We start from the raw sequence: 26,580 nt of genomic DNA on the forward strand, positions 1-26,580 counted from the left end.
TATGTTAAGGATTTTAAGACCTTTGGGTGTATTAAGGATTTTAAGACCTTTGGGTGTATTAAGGATTTTAAGACCTTAGGTTCAGGTTTTCAGGGACCTGAATGTATTCGAGATTGTTGAGCTTAGGTCCCGATTTAGGGGGACCTAAATTTTCTTGGAGGGTTTTAAGACCTTTGATGTTTATGAAACTGAATCAATCGTTTTATTAATATCAGATATCAGAGAATACATGATTCAGATTATTTACACAGTAACTATTTTTAGGCTAAGTGTTCTTGGTAACACCTGCCCCTTTGGCTTAGGTGAGGAGGTTGGTGAGAAGAGGTTGGGGCTGCACTCATGACGGAGTTGCCTACGTACCCAGTCAAGGGATCAAGCCAAACGTAGTTCAGGGGTTTTAGGTACCTAATGATAGTATCTTTTGAGGTTCGTGGCATTCCACGATCGGATTTCAGGTACCCCGGTTCGTACCTTCTGGAGTTTGTAAACTCCGGGTCGTACTATGTGGATAATTCGGTAGGGTCCTTCCCAGTTGGTTCCTAACTTTCCAGCTCCCGGTTCCTTTGTTCCTTCGAACACTTTCCTAAGCACTAGGTCCCCTACGGCGAACTGTCGGGGCCTTACTTTGGAATTGTAGTGTCGTGCCATTGCTTGCTGATAATTTTGAATGCGAAGCAAGGCTTGGTCTCGTCTTTCCTCGATCAAGTCGAGGCTATCCATCAGGAGCTGGTTATTAGCTGCGGGATTTGAGGTGCAGAGCTCCCGTCTGAGGCTACCTGCGGTGGTTTCTGCTGGGACGACAGCTTCCATCCCATAAGCTAAGGAGAAGGGAGTTTCCTCTGTAGCTTTTCGTGGGGTGGTTCGGCAGGCCCATAGTACTTCGGGTAGTTTTTCCGACCAAAGCTCCTTTTGGGCTCCTAGGCGTTTCTTGAGGTTTGCTAAAACTGATTTGTTGGCAGCCTCCGCCTGTCCGTTCCCTTGAGGTCGCCGAGGTGATGAGAAGGTGAGGCGGATGTTCCATTTATCGCAGAAACTTTTGAAGTCGTGGGATATGAACTGTCCTCCATTGTCGGTTACGATTTCGTATGGGACGCCATGCCTGCATACGATGTTTTTCCAAACAAATCCTTCGACCTCGAATCTGTTTATTTGTTGGAAAGCTTCAGCTTCAATCCATTTCGTGAAGTAGTCGGTTAGGACCAGGAGGTTTAGTAACTTCTTTCCTTTCCCTGAAGGTACTAATGGACCTATAATGTCCATAGACCACCTCATGAATGGGTAGGGAGCTGATATGTTAGACAGCTTTTCCGCTGGTTGGTGTATGATCGGTGCATGCCTTTGGCATTTGTCGCACGATGAGGAGTAGACCTCACAATCTGCGATAATGGTAGGCCAGAAGTAGCCTTGTCTTTTTATTCGGATGGCTAAGGCTCTGCCTCCGGAATGGTTTCCACAGGAACCGTCGTGCATTTCCTTCATGAGTTTCATAGCTACTAGGCCGTGAACGCATTTTAGGTAAGGTCCGGAGACACTTCGTTTGTGGAGGGCTGACTCGATTATACAGTATCTTGCTGCTAAAGCTTTGAGTTTTCGAGCCTCCCACTTGTTGGGTGGAATTTTTCCCTCTAGGATGTAATCCATGATCGGTATTCTCCAGTCTTCTCTCCCTACAACTTTGTTGTGAAGAGAGGAGGGAGATTCCTGTTCGGGACCTGGTGCCGTGGTGCCCCCGGAGATATTCGTTGGAGTAGGTTCTAGGTTCTGAGGAATATCTCCAATTTCCTCGTTATCCCCTGTGGTTTGTGTAGCGTTCCTAGATGCGTTTTTAAGAGCGGTGCGGCTTCTTGTTTGGACTTTATAGACAAGTGGCTCCGAGGTCTGGATGGTGCCCCCGGAGGTACTCGTAGAGTTAGGCTCTAGGGAGTCTGAACTTCGGTGAGTACCTTCACTTTTGTCGTTGTTTTCCGGGTTCTGGGTTGCTTTCCTGGAGGTGTGCTTTCTAAAGCTGCGTGTTCTAGTTTTCGGGAACCAGAATGTCGTGAAAACTTGGGTAGCTACCGTCGGGAGGCTGTTATCCTCTATTTTTTCCTTTGGTTTGCTATCCATCTCAGCCTTGGTAGCTATGTCGATACTTGGCTTCTCGATTCCTTCCACGGGTATAATTCGTTTTACGAGAGGGTCGGATGTGGAAGCTAATGCGGCGAGCGCGTCTGCTGAGGAGTTCTCCCCTCGTGGGATCCTCGTTAGCTCGAACTTGTCAAACTGCTTTGTGAGGTTTAGGACGACCTCGAGGTATGCCCCCATTCTTTCGTCCCTTGTTTCGTATTCCCCGTGAAACTGGCTAGCTACCAGCTGCGAGTCGCTGTAGGCGTTTAGCTCCCGAATTCCGAGGCTCAGGGCGAGCTTTAATCCAGCGATTAGTGCTTCGTACTCGGCCTCGTTGTTGGAAGCGTTAAATCCAAGTCTATAGGATTGTTCGATGGTTTCTCCGGCTGAGGAGGTTAGTCTTAAACCGACACCGGAGCCTTGCCTTGACGAGGCTCCGTCCACGTATAGGCTCCATTTCGGAACCTCTGTTTCCTGGTCTAGATGTTCGGATGCTAGCTCAATAACGAAATCGGCGAGGACCTGAGCTTTTGCTGCTGCTCGGGGTCTGTACTCGATGTCGTACTCGCTGAGCTCTATAGCCCATTTGGCTAATCGTCCGGATTGGCTAGGGCTATGCAGAATCGTCCGTAATGGTTGTGAGGTCATTACGATGATCGAGTGCGATTGGAAATAAGGTCGCAGCTTCCTGGCAGCTGTCACGACTGCTAGGGCTAGTTTTTCCATGGTGGGATATCTCGTCTCGGCGTCTATTAAGCTTTTGCTAGTATAATAGACAGGTCTCTGTTCGTTTTGTTCCTCTCGTACTAGCACTCCGCTGACTGCAGCTGCCGACACGGCGAGGTACAGGTACAGTGGTTCTCCTACTACAGGTTTGGATAGTATCGGAGGTTCCGAGAGGTAAGCCTTCAGCTGTTTGAAGGCTTCTTCGCACTTTTCATCCCATAAGAACTTCTTATTATTTTTCAGAAGTTTATAGAATGGAAGGCATTTATCGGTGGACCTGGAGATGAATCGATTTAGTGCTGCGATCCGTCCGGTCAATCTTTGTACCTCTCTGGTCGTTTTAGGTGATGGCATTTCCAGGAATGTCGCTATTTGTTTCGGGTTGGCTTCGATGCCTCTTTCGGTTACGAGGTAACCTAGGAATTCGCCGGAAGGTACTCCGAAGGTACACTTAGCTGGGTTTAGCTTCATGTCGTATTTGTTGAGGATTTCGAAACATTCTCTTAGATGGGAGATGTGGTCCTCCCCCTTTGAGGATTTGACTAACATGTCGTCGATGTAGACTTCCATGGTTTTTCCGAGTTGTCCAGCGAACATTTTATTTACTAACCTTTGATAGGTAGCTCCCGCGTTTTTCAAACCAAACGGCATGACCTTGTAACAATAGGTTCCTCGTTCAGTTATGAATGCGGTTTTCTCTTGATCCTCAGGATCCATCATAATCTGGTTATATCCTGAAAAGGCATCCATAAAGGACAAGAGCTGGTGTCCAGCCGTTGCTTCGACCAAACGATCGATATGAGGTAACGGGAAGCTGTCCTTAGGACAGGCTTTGTTTAAATCGGTGAAGTCTACACAGATTCTCCATTTCCCATTCTTCTTTTTTACTACCACTGGGTTAGCTAGCCAATCGGGGTATTGTACCTCTCGGATGGACCCGGCCTTTGTTAGTCGATCGACCTCGTCGTTGACAGCTTGGGCTTTTTCTAGACCTAGCTTACGACGTTTCTGTTTGATCGGTTTAAAAGTAGGGTCTACATTGAGCTTATGAGTGGTGACATTTGCATCTATGCCTTTCATGTCGCTGGTGGTCCATGCAAAGGTTTTGATATTCTGTTTTAGGAATTCGACGAGCTCCTTTTTGGTTTCGAGAGGTAGCTCGGATCCGATGCTCACCTGTTTCTCAGGATTTGAGTCGTCGATGCTAACTTTTTCGGTGAGGTTCTTAGGGGGACCTCGGATATTTCGTTGCATTTCGCGACTCTCCTGGATCTGTAATTGCTATTGGGGGGATTCTTTTATGATCTCGAATCCTCCCAGGTAACAGATCCTTGAAATCTTTTGGCTACCGTGTATGGTAGCTATTCCGTTGGTTGTTGGAAATTTCACGCATTGGTGATAAGTTGAAGCTACTGCTTTCATCTTATGAATCCAAGGCCTTCCGAGGATTGCGTGGAAAGGGGATGGTTTGTCGACAACTATGAAGTTGGTCATTTTCATGACTCCGCCAGCTATAATTGGGAGCTTAATTGTTCCCAATGAGGTGGCTGTTTCACCTGAGAAACCTACGAGGTTGGATTTCTGGTCGACAATTTCGTAGTCGTCTATTTCCATTCCCTTTAGTGCGTTGTAGAAAATAAGATCGACGGAGCTTCCGGTGTCGATCATGAGCTTAGGTACCTCGTACCCTGCTATATTTAATGTTATGACAAGGGCATCGTCATGAGGTCTATCGAGGTCTAATGTCTCACTCTCCCAGAAAGAGATCTTAGTGTTAGACTCAGGCTTGGTCGGTTTGGACTGAGTGTTTGACACAGCTTTCCGTACGTGACTTTTAATAGAGTTAACGGAGTCTTGACACACATCGGACCCTCCAAGGATGTAATCGATCCTTGAGCCAGGGCTCGATTGGGGAGGTGGTTTACTCAAGAGGGCCTCGATTTGTAGGCTTTTTCCTTGTGGAAACTTTCCAAGGATCATATCGACTCTCTTTTTGGGAGCTGGGGGTGGTGAGTCTGTTTCTTTTTCAGGTGACCTCTCGCGTTTTGGAGAGCTATCTCTGGGACCTCTCTTCTGATAAGGTTGTGGCTTTTTGAGGTCCACATCTTTTATTTCTCCGGCTGCGAATTTAGCAGCCAGTTGTCGTTGGAGGTCCCAACATTCTTCGGTTGAATGTCCCTTTCGATCGTGGTAAGAGCAATGTTTGCTCTCGTCATAACCTTTGGACCAGGGGGCTTTAGCTGTCGCGGCGACAGGTTTTTCTTCCTTGTCTTCCTCGACTACGTAAGAATGTTCTCCCTGGGTCTGATTATTTCGGGAGCTACCTCTTTTGTGAGGTCCCTTTCCATCGGAGGCTTCGCCTTTCGGGTGACTCTGGGGTTTTCTGTGGAGCTTATCTAATGCTGCCATTTCCTCCTCCAAGGTAATGTATCTAGAGGCCTTATGGAGGGCGTCGTCGATAGTTGGAGGGGGATTTAGCGTTAGCTCCGAGAAGAAACCTGATTTATACCAGAGACCTCTCCTAAGAGCCTCAATGGCTACCTGATCGTTGGGATTCGAGAGTTTAGTTCTTACTGCTCTGAACTTTTCGATGTAGACTCGCAGTGAGTCTCCCAGTCCTTGTCTGATCTTCCAGAGGTCAGCCTCAGACGCTTGTTTCAGGATGTGAGTTGAATATTGCTTCATAAAGGCGTTAGCCAATTGATCGAAACTGTCTATAGAGTTCGGCTCGAGGCTGGAGAACCATTCGAGAGCTGTTCCGATCAGGTTTTCGGCAAATGTTCTGCAATATCCTGCATCACACTCTTCCTTTGTGAAGTGAGCTTTAACGATAGCTAATCGGAAGGCTCTTAAATAGGCCTTTGGGTCTGCGTTCCCATCGTATTCAGGAATCTTAATTTTTCGAGTATCTCTTATGTAAGAGTTGGCAATTCTATCGGTGAACGGAGTTCCACGAGTCTCCTCAATTAAGCTCTCGATTTCGGGAGCTGAGCTCGTTACCTTGTGAACTTGAGCTCCCAATTTCTGGAGAGCTGCGTGGGTTCGCTCCATGTACCTGCGAATTGCGTCAGGTCCCTCGAAGGGAAGGACATTTGGGTCATTATCAGATACTCGGCGAGCAGGTTCCTGGTGAGACCGAGCTCGGTCGTCTTCCCAGCTAGCTGGCGAAATAGGTCGCTCATTGGTCCTTAGGCTCCGAGCGAGGTTAGTGCGGAGAGCTGCAGGATCAGCATCCGTCCTTTGGTATTCGTCTGTGCTTGGGGTTGAAACCCTAGCTTGAAACACTGAAGCTGATGTTCTGGCCCCGGACGGTATGTTGGTTCCTGCTCCAGACCCGGAAGGAGGTGGCGGTGGAGGCAAACGGGTGCTCCCACCGGTGTTTCGATCAGGCATGGAGCTAGTTGTAGCTACATTGCTCCCCATGGTGCTGGTGATAGGAGGGGTAAACGCAGGAGCTGTCCTAGCGCGAGGCGTTTGGAAAGCAGGTTCCTGCCCTTCTGCACCTGGGCTATCAGGGGAGAAGTTCAGGCGCTCTCTAGGGAAGGAAGGGTCAGCTAACCGTTCATGGAAAGTGACTCCTCTTCCCTGGTGGACGGACGGTTGGGTCGTTGCGGATTGAGATCTGGTTATCTCTTCGAACTGTTGCTGCCGTTCGGCTAACTGTTGCACCGTTCGCTCGGTCTCTTGAGCTTTGTCCACTAACTGGAGCATCATCCGACGGATCTCAGAAAGCTGATCTTCCGTTTGGTTCGGAGCGGATTGATGCGATGGGTTATTGAGGGCTGAGGACCCAGAGTTGGTCCCTCCGGAGGCTCTCGGGTTATTTGCCCCCGGAGCAGTGCGATTCGGTGAGCTATTGCTCTGGTTCGATTGATCGGGGTTAGATGGATTCGTTCCGTCTAATGGATTCATCCTTTAAGCTTTAGAGAAAGGGATTCGATTATTTGTCCCCACAGACGGCGCCAATTGTGAGAGACAAGGTTTCACTTCTTAGATTTAGGTTAGGTCAAGAGAGATGAATGAGAATCGTGGGCTGAATCCCGTAAATAAACTTGAAGAATGAATATGATTTTATTGATGAGTTGAAAGATGATGAATACAAAAGAATGTATCTTGAGATGATTACTAAAGAATACGTAATGCTTTTAATCTGGTACAAAAGTTGATATATGGAAAAAAGATGGCTTGTCTTTTATCTTCTCCGTCTTTATATAGTCTAGGTTTCGTTGGCAACCCTTCAACTGTTCTCCGAGATATTCGGCTTCAATTACGGAACTCGCTTTAGGCTCCTCTTGACCGAGTCTCTTAAGGTGTTAGCTCACTTTCTGTCGTGACCTCTGCTATGATGTCTCCCAGGTCCGGTCGTCAGCTCGGCTTTCAGCTCCCTTTGTTATGATGGGCTTATCGCAACCCACATGCTAGCTTACGCTTATCGGTATCTCACCTGAGGATCATATTCGGGTCCAACAGTCATAAGACTGATTTTTTTAGAATTTTACTTTGTGGAGGCAGGTCATGTTGCTAGGAAACAATGATTTGTACACACAAGACAAGATTATGAAAGTGACCATTGTGTATAACCATTTTGGAGAAGGACTTAGACAGAGAAAGGCAAGGTAGATCTACAAATTCACATTGTATTGCGTGAGGCAGTAGTGAATACATTTCCATAATGTAGTTATTATAGTTTGCGGATGTAGGCATGGATGTTTCCATGTGGTGAACAACGATTACACACACTGGAAATGTACGCGATTGGAGAAAGCGCAAACGTAACTATAAACAGTCAAGGTAATAGATATGCTGCTCCCAAGAACCTCTATGCAAAGGAGGTTTAACTCTTTAAACTCCCTCTTCTTGTCTTATGAGTTTAAATCTCAAAAAAATGTACCTGGACAGGTTACAAAAAGGGTGAGGACAGAAACAAGTGAGTGCTATGAAAGTGCCTCGAGCCTAGCAGCTAGACCAGCTTCCATGGTCGACTCAATCACTTCTTCTACTGCAGGTGCACTTGGTTGCCGCATAGGCAGACCTTGTTACTAATATCAATCTTCTTCTCTCTTAACAAAACCTAACCCCTTTGACGTATTGTCAAAGTGTGAAAGCTTTTTTCTTTTATCTTTTTTCCATGGTAGAGAATTTGGTTAACCTGGGCTTGCTTCTTCTTGACTAAAAAGAAGCAAGCGCAAGGACAAGAAGCGTTGATCAATTCTCTTCGGATTTAGTTAATAGTTGTAATGTAAGAATATATTTGCTAGCTTAATGCTCTTACGATATGCACACCTAAACATAGTAGTTGATTTGATCCATGTCTTATTGATTCACAATGTTGTTGATATGTGTTTGCAACTTGATTGAAATGATCTTATAGTAGCAAGACACAAGCCATTTCATACCGACTTATCGAGGACCGACTATGAAATTTTAGGGGCTGTAAGCGATTTAGTAAAGATTTCAATAAAAAATTTTTTATAAATTTAGGGGTCTATATTTATGTAACTTTCTTCAAAAGAATTGAGGGCTTGAGACCAATGTTTCATCTAGCTTTGCCTAGGATCGACCATGCTCATAGCATAACAAAATTCAAAGTGCCCACAAAAATGTTCTAACAAAAAGAATGACTAGTACAAGAAGACACAAGATTTTAAAGATTTATCTACTTGCAATATATTCTGCTTTGTTAGGCCATCTCCAACAAGACACCAAAACACCAATTTGGTGTGATTTCATCTCTAACAAGACACCAAATTTGACATAATCCCACCAAATTTGGTGCAATGTGAATAGTGTTACACCAAATTTGGTGTAACGCTATTCATCACACCAAATCTTTGTTTTTTTTTTGTCATCAACAATACAGACTCATATTGACTCTGTGAACCAAACCAGGTGATTTGCATCACACCAAATATTTAAAATATATATTTTAATATGTTTCGTTTAATAATATAGATCAATTACTATCAAATTTGTAATTAAACATAAATAATATTATATTATTTGTATTTTTAATTTATTTTCATATAATTAAAATTTTAATTTTATTATTATATTCAAAATAAATTAGTAAATAACTATTATTATTTATCACTTACAAATAATAAAATATAAATATAATCTAGATGTAACAAAATTATTATTTATCAATTACAAATAATAGAAATATAAAAGTTTTAAAACTGAAAACATCAAATAATATATAATATTGTTTTTGGTGTAAGATTTGGTGTTATTGTTGGAGATGACAAGATAAAATTGACGCAAAAACATGGTGTAATTTTTGGAGATGCCTAGGCCTTGAAACATATTAGTACGGGCTTTTCATTAGCCCATTGTATTCACTTACGCTCCATGGGAATAATCAAAATCGTCTCTTAAAACTACAAGCATTTGAATCCAAAGTTTGGTCGACTGATTCGCTTATAAGTTAACTAGTACGTGTCGTTTTCAAAATACTAAAACAGTTTATTATTAATCTTAAACAGAAAGTTAAGTATATAATCTGTGATTACTTAAGTGGTAAGTGGTAACGTTAAAAAGAAAAGAACATTTTGGGAAAATAAACAAAAACATGGAGAGATTCCATAGAAGAGACTCCCGAGGCAAAGACCCTTGAAACAAGGCACTTCTTCTTCTTTCTTTATTTCTAAAACTGCGCCGTTTAACTTTTGTTTTCCTTCTTCTTCGCCCCTTGCAGTCACTTTCTCCTTTATTTTCTTTGTTTACTTGTAATAATGGCTCATGGTGCGCTAATTATTTTTGTACTTACCTTAATTTATTTAATCTTTTCAAAAGTGTACTAATATAGTAAAGACTTAAATGTCTGTCATGTGCCGGTTAATAAAACATATAATACACATCTACGCTAAAGAACCAAAGTTCACACTTCCCATATACACTTGCATATTTTTTGGAAAATAAGTACATATGTAACTAACTATTAACAAAAATAAGACACAAAAATGTTATACGACCATAACCAATAAACTAAGCAGAGCAATGTTCATCTGGTTTGGTAAGATAGTTGCTAAATGCCTTTTTTTTTTTTTCCATCTGAAATTTTATTAAAGGGCAAAAGCCCAACTTCTAAAAGCCCAAAGCAATGGACTAACCAAAAAAAAAACCCAACAACTAAAAACATAGTCTGCGGCCCACATCACTGATTCGAACAAACCGACGAAAACACGCGCAAACACGTGTTGAAGTTAGCGAAAGAAAGAGACACGTGTCAACCTCTAACAACTAGAGAAGACACGCGTCTCGCAACCACGCCGGACCACGCCGGAATCAGAGCCACCACTCGGAATTCAACCAGGACCTTAACCAGAGGCACCGAATCCATCTCCAACGACAGTATTGGAAGATTGCCGGAATCAGTTTCTTCAAGCGAACGTTTTGGAGAGTTCAATCGAAATCGAAAACGAAATCGAGATCGAGATCTCATCCAAGGTAAGGCCCACGCACACCACAAACTCGTCACTCACTTCGATCACACTCGAGGAGAACAAACGGAACCCAGACAAGGCCGGCTACACGCCGTCGAGAAGACCACCGTGTACCAGAGAAAGCCAGCCGCCATCGCCGGAGAAGAAGGCAAAGACGCTGGAGACAAAAACCGGACGACCATCGAGAGTAACGACGCGACGCCGGAAACAGAAAATGTCATTTTGTATGATGCTAATGTAAATGGGAATTAAAGAAAAAAAGATTAAAAAGGTAAAAGAGAAGTTATAATAGTGAGAGTAGGTGAGAATGAGTGAAGCTCGTTGTGCTCACGTGAGGCAACCTCAAAATCAGGGATAGTTGTTTTGTCCTCTCCATCCTAAACCTAAACCCACCCATCATTGGCTTCTCTTTCGATTTCTTTATGAACCCACAAGTGTAAAGAACTAAAGATGCTAAATTTTACCAAAAAAAAACTAAAGATGCTAAACTCACTTTCGCTCAAAATGAAAAATTAACCCACAAGGTCCATATTAATTTCCCACATTTTGTGAAAAGTAATGCCGCACTTATTCTTAAATTTTTATCATATAATTTGCTTAATCTATCCCTTGATATGATTTGTATATCCTTATATATATATATTACTTTGAGTATGTTATTTATCTTCTCTCTCTTTTTAGTTTTGAATACCCTTCCTTCTTGGTCAATATTTTATATTTGTATACTCTTTAGAAATTGCTATTATTGTTCTTATTGAATAGATTAATGGAATGTAGAAAGAAAATAAATAGAAGTCAATCTAAATTCTATGTATAATATGAATAGAAAATAAGATGATATAAACTCGGAATGTAACAAAAAATTAAGACGGTAATATTATTGGATTTCTATTTTTCATTTGTATTTGAATATGTACCGTTGTTTATTACGGATCCATTAGACACCCTTGTATAAATATCCAATTAACTTTTAGAAATGGGAAATGCATTGGATCTAGCAAAGTGTACAAGTCTAGTCCTCTTATTTCAAATGATTCTCATTTTATTTAATATAACATAAACTAAACTAGTTTGTGAACAGACGATGAAGACACAACTAAAAACGTTACACAATCTAGATTTTAGGTGTCCCGTGTGCATGGACATGGAGTGACGTTATAGTCTGTTTTTCTTTTTTGGCCTTGGACCGACTTAAGAGTTAATTTCTACGATTTATAAACTGAAGAAAGTAATATAGTTTTTAGTATATATATAACACTAATACATTAACTTCAAACTTGAATTCATGTACAGTAACTACTGATCTTAAGACGATTAACATTAACTTCAAACCTGGATTCAAGTACAGTAACTACTGATTTTAAGACGACAATGTGTTTCAGTGTTTGTTTGTATGGTATTATTTATATTGACCCTATCTCTTAAGAATACATCTTTTTGTTAACTTCAAAGTTTAATATTATGATATTCTGACTAGCAATCAGTCAACAAGATAACAATTATCAGAGGCAGTGGAGCTAGTAGAGTAGTATTAAAATATACTACTAGTAAAAAACACAGGGAATAATCACCGATACAACCACTTACTTGGGGATTGAGCAACTGAACTCGTTTTTTTTTTTTTTCCATCTATATTTTATTAAACAGGCAAAAGCCCAAAACAAAAAAACCGTACAAACAAGGTCCACCCCTAAAAACCTAAGCTAACGGACCAACAAAAAACAAACAAACTAAAACACAGCTTCCGACCCAAACAGCTTGGTCGGAGAAACCTAAGCAAGTGAACTCGTTAACTCCAACAGTAAAATGGAGGAACGTATCTAATTTATATTGACCCTATCTCTTAAGAATACATCTTTTTGTTAACTTCAAAGTTTAATATTATGATATTCTGACTAGCAATCAGTCAACAAGATAACAATTATGAGAGGCAGTGGAGCTAGTAGAGTAGTATTAAAATATACTACTAGTAAAAAACACAGGGAATAATCACCGATACAACCACTTACTTGGGGATTGAGCAAGTGAACTCGTTTTTTTTTTTTTTTTCCATCTATATTTTATTCAACAGGCAAAAGCCCAAAACAAAAAAAATCATACAAACAAAGTCCACCCCTAAAAACCTAAGCTAACGGACCAACAAAAGACAAACAAACTAAAACACAGCTTCCGGCCCAAACAGCTTGGTCGGAGAAACCTAAGCAAGTGAACTCGTTAACTCCAACAGTAAAATGGAGGAACGTATCTAATTTATATTGACCCTATCTCTTGAGAATACATCTTTTTGTTAACGTCAAAGTTTAATATTATGATATTCTGACTAGCAATCAGTCAACAAGATAATAATTATCAGAGGCAGTGGAGCTAGTAGAGTAGTATTAAAATATACTACTAGTAAAAAACACAGGGAATAATCACCGATACAACCACTTACTTGAGGATTGAGCAAGTGAACTCGTTAACTCCGACAGTAAAATGGAGGAACGTATCGAATTTATCTACTCATAAATATAACAAATCATAATAAGATAGAGGTAATGGGTTCAGTAACACAAAACTGTAAGATACAGATAAAAATGAATACTAGTTCAGTATGGGTAGTAAATAAAAAACTAATTAGCATTAAAATAAGTTAAAAAGAGATAGATAGGGGGCATGATATAGGTGAGGTGGCAAAGAGGTGGGGGGTGGTGCAGTTTTGTTGTTGATCTCAAGGCATTGTGTTTCCCCATTCTCCTTTGTACTCTTTCTCCTCTCTTAATAAAAACACCCAAGTATTAGAACACTCTGTATTTCTCTTCCTAAGCTTGAGTTTAAACCAAGCAAGAACCAGATTTCAAGAGAGCACAGAGATAGAGAGAAGAGAGGCACCAAACCCTAAATGGGTCAAACCCCGAGATTTTAAAACTCTTCTTTTATGATTTTGAGGCAAATGTCGTCTCCTCATACCTTAATCTCTTCTTCTTCTTCTTCATTCTTCATCTTCATCTTGTGTTTCTCTCTCTCTAATGCAGAGCAAAACCCGGAAGCTTCTATCCTCTACTCATGGCTTCACTCTTCTTCTCTTCCACCTTCCTCTCTTTCTCTCTTCAACTGGAACTCAGCCGACAACACTCCTTGCAACAACAACTGGACTTTCGTTACATGCTCACCTCAAGGCTTCGTCACGGACATCGACATTCAAGCCGTCCAAGTCGAGCTACCCTTGCCCAAGAATCTCCCGGAGCTTCGTTCTCTTCAGAAACTCACCATCTCCGGCGCTAACGTCACCGGGACTATACCGGAGAGCCTCGGTGACTGTCTCGCCCTCACGGTTCTCGACCTAAGCTCAAACAGTTTAGTGGGAGACATTCCTTGGAGCCTAAGCAAGCTTCGTAACCTAGAAACCCTAATACTCAACTCCAACCAGCTCACCGGGAGAATCCCACCGGAGATCAGTAAATGCTCCAAACTCAAGAGCTTGATCCTCTTCGATAATCTCCTCACCGGGGGTATCCCATCGGAGCTAGGGAAGCTCTCTGGTCTCGAAGAGATAAGAATCGGAGGAAACAAAGAACTCTCCGGGAAGATCCCACCGGAGATCGGAGACTGTTCTAACCTAACGGTTCTCGGCTTAGCAGAGACAAGCGTCTCCGGAAACTTACCTTCCTCTTTAGGTAACCTCAAGAAGCTGCAAACACTCTCTATCTACACAACGATGATAAGCGGAGAGATTCCTCCAGAGTTAGGCAACTGCTCTGAGCTAGTGGAGATCTTCTTGTACGAGAACAGCTTGTCCGGCTCAATCCCTCGAGAGATAGCGAAGCTCGCGAAGCTCGAACAGCTGTTCCTATGGCAGAACAGTCTCGTCGGTGGTATCCCTGAAGACATCGGAAACTGCAGCAACCTCAAGATGATAGACTTGTCTCTAAACCTCCTCTCCGGTTCGATTCCTGTCTCCATCGGCCGTTTGTCTTTTCTCGAAGAGTTTATGATCAGCGACAACAACTTCTCCGGTTCGATACCGACGACGATCTCCAACTGTTCGAGTCTTGTTCAGCTACAGCTCGACAAAAATAAGATCTCCGGTCTGATACCGACAGAGCTTGGAACGCTCACGAAGCTTACTCTGTTCTTCGCTTGGTCTAACCAGCTGGAAGGAAGCATCCCTCCCGGTTTAGCAGACTGTACCGATCTCCAAGCGTTGGATTTATCGCGTAACGCCTTAACCGGAACGATCCCTTCCGGTTTGTTTATGCTAAGGAACCTCACGAAGCTTCTCTTGATCTCAAACTCTCTCTCTGGTTCCATCCCTCAAGAGATTGGTAACTGCAGCTCTCTGGTGAGACTGAGACTAGGTTTCAACAGGATCACTGGAGAGATACCTACTGGTATTGGTTCGCTCAAGAAGCTGAACTTTCTTGACTTGTCGAGCAATAGGTTACACGGGAAGGTTCCTGATGAGATAGGAAGCTGCTCGGAGCTGCAGATGATTGATCTTAGTAACAACTCTCTTCAAGGCTCGTTGCCTAACGCGGCTTCTTCTCTGTCCGGTTTACAGGTTCTTGATGTTTCAGCTAACCAGCTTTCAGGCAAGATTCCCGCGAGCTTGGGGAGGCTTGCGTCGTTAAACAAACTGATCTTGGGAAAGAACTTGTTCTCGGGTTCGATCCCTGGTTCTCTAGGTATGTGTTCAGGGCTGCAGCTTCTTGATCTCGGAAGCAACGAGCTCTCTGGTGAGATTCCTTCGGAGCTTGGAGATATTGAGAATCTTGAAATCGCGTTGAACTTGAGTAGTAACAGACTCTCTGGGAAGATACCTTCGAAGTTTGCGTCTCTCAACAAGCTCTCGATTCTTGATATCTCCCACAACATGCTCGAAGGAGATCTTGCTCCACTAGCTAATATCGAGAATCTCGTCTCTCTCAACATCTCTTACAATAGCTTCTCTGGTTATCTTCCGGACAACAAGCTTTTCAGACAGTTACCTCCTCAAGATCTCGAAGGAAACAAGAAGCTCTGTTCCACGTCAACTAAAGATTCTTGTTTTCTCGCCTACGGCAATAGCAATGGACTTGCGGATGATAAGGAAACTTCTCGCGCAAGAAACCTCAGGTTAGCGCTCGCGCTTTTGATCTCCCTGACGGTTGTGCTGATGATTCTCGGCGCGGTTGCGGTGATCCGAGCGAGGAGGAACAACGAAAACGAAAGAGATTCGGAGCTTGGAGAATCATATAAATGGCAGTTCACACCGTTTCAGAAGCTCAACTTCTCCGTAGATCAGATCATAAGATGTTTGGTTGAGCCCAACGTGATCGGTAAAGGATGTTCAGGCGTAGTGTATCGCGCCGACGTGGACAACGGCGACGTTATAGCCGTGAAGAAGCTTTGGCCAGCGATGGTTAACGGCGGTAACGACGAGAAGCCTGATAAAAACGTGAGAGATTCGTTTTCAGCTGAAGTTAAAACACTTGGGACGATCAGACACAAGAACATCGTTAGGTTTCTTGGATGTTGTTGGAACAGGAACACAAGGCTTTTGATGTATGATTACATGCCTAATGGGAGCTTGGGGAGTTTGCTACATGAGAGACGAGGCTCTGCGCTTGATTGGGATCTTAGATACAGAATCTTGCTTGGTGCAGCTCAAGGTTTAGCTTATCTACACCATGATTGCCTCCCGCCCATTGTTCATCGTGATATCAAGGCCAATAACATTTTGATCGGTCTTGATTTTGAACCGTACATTGCGGATTTCGGTTTAGCTAAGCTTGTTGATGAAGGTGACATTGGCCGGTGTTCTAATACCGTCGCTGGATCTTATGGTTACATTGCCCCAGGTATGTCCATGTACTAAGTTAATTATTTATCAAACTACCACTGATGTAAGACTTCATTCATTCATTCATTCATTAACAGTTTCTAAGTATATAGTTGAAGAACGTTTGGTTAGAACTTAGAAGTATCATAAACATGTTCTCATAAACGTGATGTGTGTGCGTTTCTGTAGAGTATGGTTATAGCATGAAGATTACAGAGAAGAGTGATGTTTACAGCTACGGTGTGGTGGTTCTTGAAGTGTTGACTGGGAAGCAACCTATAGACCCAACGGTACCCGAAGGTCTTCACTTGGTGGATTGGGTGAGGCAGAATAGAGGCAGCCTCGAAGTTCTCGACTCGAGCCTGAGGTCTAGAACCGAGGCTGAAGCTGATGAGATGATGCAAGTGTTGGGCACTGCTTTGCTTTGTGTGAACGCGTCTCCTGACGAGAGACCCACTATGAAAGACGTTGCAGCTATGCTCAAGGAGATCAAGCAAGAGCGTGAAGAGTACGCAAAAGTTGACTTGCTTCTCAAGAAATCTCCCCCACCAACTGCGAAAACTCAGGAAGAAGGGAGTAAGAATGAGATGACGGTTGCTACAGCTTCGTCTTCTAAAGAGATGAGACGAGAAGAGAGAATAGTGAAGAGTAACAATACTGGTTTCTCTGCTTCTTCTCTGCTTTACTCCCCTTCTTCTTCGATTGAGTGATACATATATAGAGTTTGAGAGTTCCGTGAGAAGAAAGCTTTTGTGTGCTGTTTGAGAAATGCTTTTTTTTTTTTTTTACATTTTATTTAATTATCACTTTAAGTCTCTGAAATGTGATGTAAAAAGAACAAGAATATAATGAGAAAATGTGAGACAGTAATGTTATGGAATTGTGATTAACAAAGGGTGGCATGAAATTGTGCCTCATTAAGGGGTTTAAAATCAATAAGTTCTTTAGTTATCTCTTCAGGGTTTTATATTGAGTATTGGTTTTTGGTTTAGAACGTAGAAAAACCAAATCAAAACTGAGTATTGTTTTATATTCTTTGAGAACTATAGAATTCTAACTCCCACGCCTTTTGTCTCGGGAGAAGATGGAAGTGCCTCAGAAAACTAAAAGTCAACGAAGGTAAAGCAAAAAGTTTTAGTCAGTGTGGATTTGACAATTGGCAATGGACTACTGAAAGACACGTCTTAAAGATAAGATGACGCTGAGATAAAGACAAATTGACTAATTGTGGATTGAGCGATGCTAGATGTTCAACTGCAGGTGAGTTTCTAACGGTTATAAAAACGTATAGATATATGGTACATGTAAAGATTTTTGTTACTGTTAACTGCAGTGCAGTGCGTTGCGGTTCGTAAATCAAATGTGCGTTTGGACCATCACTATTATGCTGAGTTCACTAAGAAGACTACGTGATAATGACCCACTTACAATTTTCACTTTTCAAACCAACAGCACTATTAATATATTTGCTCGAAAAGTTAGTGTTGGTATATGATATATATTCCATTTGTTGCTCAAAAAAAAATAATGTTTGAAGAGTTTTTAATGTTTCATAGTATTTTTATTAATTTTAGTTTTATTGAAAATGTGTGATCAATAATATTTTATAATTTTTTTATGACTGACTATATTCGTTTGAATTTATATTTTTAATGATGTATATTTTAATTCTTGTATCTTCATAAACTAAAATATAACTATTTTGGAATAGAGGGAAGGAGTAGTATTTAAGAACTACAAACACAACATTACTCTTCCTTCTCGCTCACTGCAACGCTTCTCGAAACATTACATACCTTCTTATATTCACATTTTCTACTACTTATTCTTCCTCCAAGACGTCTTCAACTTTGCAGAATACTCACGTAGAGATTCTCCCCAATCTGCATTTGTTTCTCTCTGCTTCCACTTTCTATCTGTTACTAATAGAAGACCAACATTTCTCAACTTCAAGTTCTACACTTGCGATGCAAGTCAACTGGAATTTGGGACCCAAGTGAAAGCACGACTACAGATAAATGTCAGAAGCGGCCCGCACTACTCACCAAACCCCACGAAGTAGTGTATGGTTTATTTGACAACAAAAACAGCACTTCAATACGCACACAATTACAAATCGACAAATTATTCAAATTTGAGAACCAAGTTCCGAGCATAAATTTTCACATGTTCCACATTCTAGTTATGATCCTGGAAACATCTCAAACTAAACACGTTTGAAAAGATGTTCATATAGCACTTGTTCTGTCATCTGTGGCAACACATAGACATTCCAAATAAATAAAATGGTTATATGGAACACATTTGTGATAAAATGAGAACCATGAATAACCTCCTTTGTAAAATCAGCTAAAGACCAAGTCTCACCGAAACACAAATATAACGTCAATGACAATCCCCTAAGCATAAATAAGAATTTAAACACAAAACAAAAGAGGGTTCACTAAAGATTGATACACAACTACCGACAATTGGAAGACCGGATATAAATATAGATAGATCAGTAGTCTTCTTCCATTGGAACTTGTGGCATGTCAAACCAGTCTTCTTTGATCGGCTTGTTGTTGATCGTTGAAGCTGAATGTGAATTATTGATGTAGCGGAAGCTTTATAGGATAGAACTAGAGATCCGTTGATTCTTAGAATACCCAAAAAACTAGGATAATCACAAAGATCTTATTTAGTCTAAGAATGCCTAAGATCAATGTCTTCTTAAATTTGTTGAGATCACCTATGATCTACCAAAACAATGAACAAAAGAGAAATCTCTTAACCTTTTATTAATAATCAATCAACTCATAAACTGCATAAAACCATAGCCCCAAAGACTATATATAAGAAAACATAAAAACCCTAAACATTAGAGATAATTATCTTAATAATAAGTAAATTCTAAATAAAACATCAAATAAATAAGATATTTATTCTAAATATCCTCTCTACATCATTCTCTTCGGGTTGGAAAGATTCGTCCTCGAATCTTAAGTGTGGTCTTCGAATAATATTTTTCTTCTCTTCCATTGATGAAACTTACATCCTTGATCTTCACGTAGATAAACAAAAAACAAATATAGAACACATTATTTTTGTCCATGTATCCAATCATCGCTGTTAAACCTTTTGTCTTCACAAACAAGCCACCAACAGACTCTTTGATTTGATGCCATCCACCATCACGTGATGTGCTTGTATTAGAGCAAAAATTTCCAGTCTTATCAAAAGCACACCATCTTTTCTGGGATTGGTTGGGATTGAGTTCTGGACGCCATGTTGCACGACGATGTCTTGGGATACTTGATTTTTGATGCAGATTTCATAATCCTCACCATAAGTATCGTAAACTGGATCTCCAGTAACCTCTATGTAATTTGTTTCTTCTCTGATACCAACTGATGTAGCGGAAGCTTTATAGGATAGAACTAGAGATCCGTTGATTTTTAGAATACCCGGAAAACTAGGATAATCACAAAGATCTTATTTAGTCTAAGAATGCCTAAGATCAATGTCTTCTTAAATTCGTTGAGATCACCTATGATCTACCGAAAACAAAGAACAAAAGAGAAATCTCTTAACTTTTTATTAATAATCAATCAACTCATAAACTGCATAAAACCAAAAACCCTAAACATTATAGATAATTATCTTAATAATAAATAAACTCTAAATAAAACATTAAATAAATAAGATATTTACCCTAAATATCCTCTCTACAACATTCTCTTCGGGTTGGAAAGATTCGTCCTCGAATCTTAACCGTGGTCTTCGAATAATATTTTTATTCTCTTCCATTGATGAAACTTGACATCCTTGATCTTCACGTAGATAAACAAAAAACAAATATAGAACACATTATTTTTGTCCATGTATCCAATCATCGCTGTTAAACCTTTTGTCTTCAAAAACAAGCCACCAACAAGACTCTTTGATTTGATGCCATCCACCATCACGTGATGTGCTTGTATTAGAGCAAAAATTTCCAGTCTTATCAAAAGCACACCATCTTTTCTGGGATTGGTTGGGATTGAGTTCTGGACGCCATGTTGCACGACGATGTCTTGGGATACTTGATTTTTGATGCAGATTTCATAATCCTCACCATAAGTATCGTAAACTGGATCTCCAATAACCTCTATGTAATTTGTTTCTTCACTTTCCACGAACGAATTCTTCATGATTCCAAATCTAGCTTTGATTAAGAAACAAAAATCTGGCTCTGATACCAACTAATGTAACGGAAGCTTTATAGGATATAACTTGAGATCCGTTGATTCTTAGAATACCCGGAAAACTAGGATAATAACAAAGATCTTATTTAGTCTAAGAATGCCTAAGATCAATGTCTTCTTAAATTCGTTGAGATCACCTATGATCTACCGAAAACAAGGAACAAAAGAGAAATCTCTTAACTTTTTATTAATAATCAATCAAATCGTAAACTGCATAAAACCATAGCCCCAAAGACTATATATAAGAAAACATAAAAACCCTAAACACTAGAGATAATTATATTAATAATAAATAAACTCTAAATAAAACATTAAATAAATAAGATATTTATTCTAAATATCCTCTATACATCAATTATCCTCCATCTCTCCACGGTTTCTGCTACTAATAAGCTCTCTCACAATTTCAGGAGTAATCTGCATTAATGGTAAATACGGCTTAAAAAAAAAGAGAGAGGAACATATTTTGATTAGACAAGGGAAAGTGGTCATACTAGCTCGTGATTTTGCTTCTCAAGTAGACTTGTGAGACTCTTTTTATCCTCCTTTCTTAGTTCATGCTTGTACCTGCAAAAAAAGAGGTTAACACTTGACATGACTTACAGTGAGACTCTTTTTATCTTCTTCTTCTTATTATTCCTTACCGTTGTACAAAGGCGAGAAGAGTTTGGTGCCAAATGACCGGCATAACTTTAGTCTGCTTACGAAATCTCAAGAAGTGAGCAGCGACCGCATCAATGGCCAGATGAGCCAGCGCATATTTCTTCTCCAGGATAGCTTTCATGAAGTAACTACACACCCACAAACAAAGACACAATGTAACCAAAGAAGGGCACAAGATATAACATATGTACGTGTAAGGTATAGGCTGGCATTTTTACCTTCTTGTGCCAAGAAACTCCATCTCCGCCAAACATACCAAGGCGGCACTGCAATTCATGTGCATTAATAATTTTGTTTTATGTTCTCAATGATTTGGCAATTATTAAAGGTAAATCCTTGGTACCTTGAAAAATTTTTAGGAATAGAAAACTTGTGTATTATACTCCCTATAATTACAGCTTCGGGGATGGTGCATGTTCCAGACTAACAAAAAAATATGCAAGTTAATATTAGAGAAAAGTCAGGACAAAATAAAAGAATAGAAAAAAACACACCTTACAGAGTGGAAGTAGAATCCCACAGTATAATCCTTTGGGCTTGAAGAGTGACCTTTTCAAAGATTGGTAGAGACAAAAATGTAGCTTTTTGTGGATTCTGATATCCTCTCTGACCCTAGGAAGAAGAAAAAGTTCATAGAAGCGTTCAGCTTCGGTGCTGGAGGCAAACATGTTTGTAGCCTTGTACATTGCATTTGGAGACCAACTCTCTGGTTGAGTCAACTTCAATAAACTTTCCCAATTTTCCAGTCTAGTAAGATGGTTAAGAGCTTTCGGCATTTTGCCGTGTGTGTATAGACTCATAAAATCTCCCAGCCTGCAAGCAATAGTTTATCAGAGACAAAACCAGTTTATTGAAGTTGTAGAAGTAATTTTACAAGGAGAGGGGTAAAAAAGAGAGGCGTTACTTTTGATAGTAGTCAGTTTCTGAAACACAAGCTGAGCCTGCGAGTGAGAATTAGCCAGTTAATCATCATACAGAAGAAGAAGAAAAAACAAAGGACTTTAACAAGCAAAAACCTGTAGCAGCAATATGCTGTTTAGCTTCAAGTGAAGAAGTAATAGCATCAGAGAGACGTTTTGCTATTGAATCCCCATCTTTGTTAAAGAAGGCATCTAGTAATAACTTCTCTTCTTTCTCCATATCCTCCTTGAACAATTTTATCGGAAACATCAATAAGAATCTCAATCACATAACCACAGCTAGTTAATGTTACATATATAGTGTCATATAAACACAAACGATTGCGAAGAAAAAATCTTACGTGGTAATCAAGTTGGCTCTGGATCTCATCAACATCAACATCATCATCAATAACATCTTCCAACTCATACAATGGTTGCTTGAAGGAGAAGGAGCTCATGGGAGCGTTTTCTTCATCCTTGACTTCCTTTTGCTGCGCATACGCTTCCTTCAGGATCTTCTCCGTTAGCTGAACAAAACAAAACTATTACAGACACTCCATCAGTCGACAAAAGGAATCCTACACTTCTCACCTTCTGGCGGCAGCGATGGAGATTGCCTTAAAGTTCCTCTTTGTCGCCATTCGAAACGGTCTAAGAAGGCAGAGAGAATCACCTTACTGCTCTCGCGCAGACCTAGCCTTGTTGTTGTGGCTGCCTCTTTTACTAATTCACCACTACCCCCAAATATCTAAAGTATCTATATATATTATAAAAGTTGGGATAGGTTTTTAACCTGATTAAAATCTCCTATGATTCTTTGCAGCCCATTTTTATACATTCATAATTTTTACGTGATATACTAAATTTTGCCAAGTTTTAAGTCTAAATTAAAAAAAATGTCCCAAAATATTGGATACCGAAAATTATTCCAAAAACACACTTGATTCATATTCAGCTACGATAGAGATAACGACTTTAATTTTGTTATATACTTCCTCTGTTTCAGAAATATCCATATTTTAGAAACAATTTTTTTTCAAAAAGATACATTTTTTACATTTTCAATGTATTATGTAATGAAAAATTGTTAATTTTTTAAAAAGGTAATGGTGTTTATTGGATTTCTATTGGATAAAAGTAATGAAAAATTATTATTCACAAAAAACAATGCATTTACAATCAAATTTTATTGTGTTTTTTTAATATATGTGAAAAATGTAAAATATGTTTTTTTTTGAAACGGAGAGAGTACTAAAGAGGGAATATGTTTTTACCCGAAAGTCATCTATAGGCGAGTTTACACCTTATCCGGTCTGGGGGACTAATCGGGCCTCTGGATCACCTCTCGGTTATTCAAAAACAAAATTGTTAATTTTGTAACATTAATAAGTGGGATAAGATGAAACCATAATATTTATAACTTCAATTGCATTCTGAAACAGCTTGCTTGTAAAATGCAAATAGTAGCTTTTGGTCACGTACAAAGTCTAAGAGTGATGGATCTCAAAATCCACTCTAGTAGTAGCCGGCCCTGCCTGCACATTGTGGATAGGTAAATTTGGATAATTACCTCGAGGAGTATATATGTGAAGGCTATTGTCAATGCCACAGTGTGTACAGGGATCTAAAAACAAGTGGAAGCGTTTCGGTCTGGATTTCACAAAGTACGTAGCTTTCTCTTTAGCTACTTTTTTCCAATATAGATTTTTAGGTTTGCTTAAATCATTCCTTTTGTTATTACACGCTTTCAGGTTTTTCCTACTCGTGTTTCTCCCTGTGTTGTGTTTCTGCTTTTTTTAATTGTCTGTGTATTGCAGAAATATGAAGGAGAAACTGATTTATGCCATAACTGAATTATTCTGGTATGCAATTTACATTTGGATAGACGCAGCGCATAATTTTCAACATGAGATTAATAGAAATCAAGTATAAATGATTGGTAAGTCTACTTCAAACAGAAGATTGTGGCTGATTTCTTGAAAACGTTGAACTAATGTTTGACATGAGGAAGTAGTTATTTTTAGTTTAGTGTAAACCAGAATGTTGCAAGTGTTAAAACTCTATAGAACGTTAAGGTCGGTGAAGTCTATGCAAATTTGCTATTTGCAGGTCTTCTTTCATACCACTACGACATTGGCCAACCATTCTGGTATTGCATCTATCTTATGAATCCAGCATTCAGTATATTTCCTACTTCCTTGTTGATGATGACATCCAATAATATTATTAAAAACAAAAATATCCTAATGTTTTTCATACAAAAATTTAGAAATTATCCAAACGGCGCAATATTTTTATTTGAACAACCTTACTTAATAAGTTATCCAGAAAAAAAAAACTGAATTATTTGACCTTTTACCTGAACTATTCAAAATTATTTGATATTATCAAAAAAATGGAACGGAACCGAGTTGGACCCAAATTCTTTTAGCTATTAGCCAGTTTCCAATATTGTTATGTGAAATAAACAAAAATAAACTTTTATTTGAATCAAATTTTATTAGTATCCAGCGGTTCTTATATCTTTATATCTAAAAGAATATAAATAAATAAATAACAAGCCAGACTAAACCTAAAACCCAATGCGAAAGACTAGGTAATATTTAAGAACCGGTTCTTAGCTTTTTTAGTTAAAAGTTAAGAGGCGGGTTTTTATATTCTGCTAAGAACTCCCACCCTAAGAACCCCCCCCCCCCCCCCAATTAAACATGCTCTTAGTCATGCATAGTGTGGTTATAGAATTGCTTTATTTGGTTGTCACCTGATCACTTGATAGCCTTTCCAATTCACCTTTCTTCAATGTTTTTGGATTTATGAGTACCTTGATTTCTAAAATTACTAGGAATCGTCAACCCCGCGCTTGCTATCTTGTTATTAATAATTTTGAATTTTCTGTATCATTCTTGAAATGCTTTGTATCCAGCTTCATTTTTTTTTATTTCTATCTTATTATCAAAAATGGGTCTATTAAGCATGTGAAAATATATATCGTTTATTAAATAATGACTATCTCATGAAACTGACTTTGCATATTTTATGATTTTGAATACCATTTACATTTCTTGCTAGTTTCTTATTTCTGCATTGCCAGCTAAATGTTTACAATGTTTCCTAGCTGCATTGAATTTTGGTTGTAACTGAACCTATTTGCAGTATAAGGTCAAGGTTGCTTACGTGATCCATAGAGTAGCTAAATCTTCCGTAGTTAGTGGGAAGTATATCTAGACTTGCATAATCCTTTCGCTAAGAAACTTCCATTTGTTGAACCTAAAGGAGCAAAGCTACCACTTCAGAAAATGTGAAGTGGTGAAGATGAAACTCTAGGTAGTGATTACATGAAATGTGAAGTGGTGAAGATGAAACTCTAAATAGTGACTACATGAAATTTAAAGTGGTTAACCACATCCACTCATTTATTTAGCACATATTTAATTAACTGTAACTATTTGCAAGTATGGTTTACATATATTTGATGTACACACAGAAAATCAATATACAGAAAACTCTTACAGCATTTGAATGACATGTCTTGTAAAAAGCTTTGAAAGTGTGGGATTCTGTTGGATTTAAGAAATCTGCAACTGAAAGATAGAGAATGAGTGAATGTTTATTGATCAATAAACTTGTAAGTACAACTCACTACACAATCTCATCACGATTGTGAGTTCGTCACCAGTCGTTATGCGAGGACTTGTAGCGTCACTCAAATTACAAAATACAAGCATAAAAGGTTTCTCACTCATCACTCTACTATATAACTGAGCTCAATCACTCCTTCAGAGGTCCTAACCGCAAACCCTCTTATCCAATTAGAGTTTTTACTTCCCTCCTTCACTTCTTATTCTTCCCAAGACTTGGACACTTCACTTCTTTCTTCCAATTGATCTCCCATATTCTTCTTTCTCTGCCTGAAGTATGATTTCTTATACTTATCAGATTCACAAGTGATTCCACTCAACTGTCTCAGACCCCGAGCTTGAAGACGCCTTCATCTGCCACTTGTCGAGAACTTTAACAGGCTCCTGGCGGCACCACAACACTTAATTGTCTGCGTTTATTGAGTCGTTGGGAAGAATGGTCTTTATAGTGACATGAAGTTTCTGCCGCAGCTACAACAGCGGAAAAATCCTCAGCAAACAATATTTAGTATCTTGTTTGTGATGTCATGTTTTCAAAGTGAACATGTGTAAACAGATTACAAGATGAAGTGAAATAACTTGTAGAGAAACTCAAAACTAAAAGTTCTGATTTAATCTCTCAACTCTGAGAAAAAACCAATACATAGTTAAGAAAGTTTAATTCTACATAAAGATCAGATCAGATATTCAGATTGATTCTTGTCGTTTGCTAACCTGTGACACTGCAGATTGAGTATTCAACCATGCGTCCACCACCAAGTGACCCATCGGACACATGAAATCTTCCATTTCTAAATAAATCACCAAACAGTTAAACTATTATGATGGATATAAGAGAACCAAAGAGGAAGAAGTTTTCTTACTGATACATGATGATATCTCGCAGATGGTGAGACACCAGGCGCTATAGCCCCACTACAGGAAATGTGAGTATTAATAGCAGCCGTTAAACGCTATGAGTTCGATATAATAGTTTTTCCTAAAACGTTCTGACAACGCCCGTTATAATAGGTCTGTCACTTTTGATAGCGGATATGTCGTATGCTATAATTAAATAAACAACAATAGCGTTAA

The 26,580-nt window shown here is 39.6% G+C and overlaps 3 protein-coding genes across 3 annotated transcripts; 1 reads left to right on the forward strand and 2 right to left on the reverse strand.

Annotated features, from left to right (window-relative positions):
- Positions 1-405: 405 nt before the first annotated feature.
- On the reverse strand, positions 406-4,086 carry LOC125590457. Its single transcript, XM_048764031.1, has one exon. The coding sequence runs from the start codon at positions 4,084-4,086 to the stop codon at positions 406-408; it is 3,681 nt and encodes a 1,226-aa protein (XP_048619988.1).
- An 8,862-nt stretch (positions 4,087-12,948) lies between these two features.
- Positions 12,949-16,926, forward strand: LOC106404486 (LRR receptor-like serine/threonine-protein kinase RGI1). The gene is made up of 2 exons (XM_013845206.3): positions 12,949-16,096; positions 16,267-16,926. Exons 1-2 carry the CDS (start codon positions 13,195-13,197, stop codon positions 16,785-16,787), a joined length of 3,423 nt encoding a protein of 1,140 aa, XP_013700660.2. The 5' UTR covers positions 12,949-13,194; the 3' UTR covers positions 16,788-16,926.
- Positions 16,927-20,466: 3,540 nt separating this feature from the next.
- Positions 20,467-22,655, reverse strand: LOC106403336 (bystin). The gene is made up of 10 exons (XM_022706049.2): positions 22,460-22,655; positions 22,228-22,395; positions 21,983-22,112; positions 21,871-21,907; positions 21,461-21,779; positions 21,310-21,389; positions 21,185-21,232; positions 20,948-21,094; positions 20,798-20,870; positions 20,467-20,720 (listed from the first exon to the last, which is right to left on the reverse strand). Exons 2-10 carry the CDS (start codon positions 22,324-22,326, stop codon positions 20,655-20,657), a joined length of 999 nt encoding a protein of 332 aa, XP_022561770.1. The 5' UTR covers positions 22,327-22,395; positions 22,460-22,655; the 3' UTR covers positions 20,467-20,654.
- Between the last annotated feature and the right edge of the window lie 3,925 nt (positions 22,656-26,580).

The sequence above is a fragment of the Brassica napus genome, chromosome C7 (assembly GCF_020379485.1).
Source record: "Brassica napus cultivar Da-Ae chromosome C7, Da-Ae, whole genome shotgun sequence".
Taxonomy (NCBI): Eukaryota; Viridiplantae; Streptophyta; class Magnoliopsida; order Brassicales; family Brassicaceae; genus Brassica; species Brassica napus.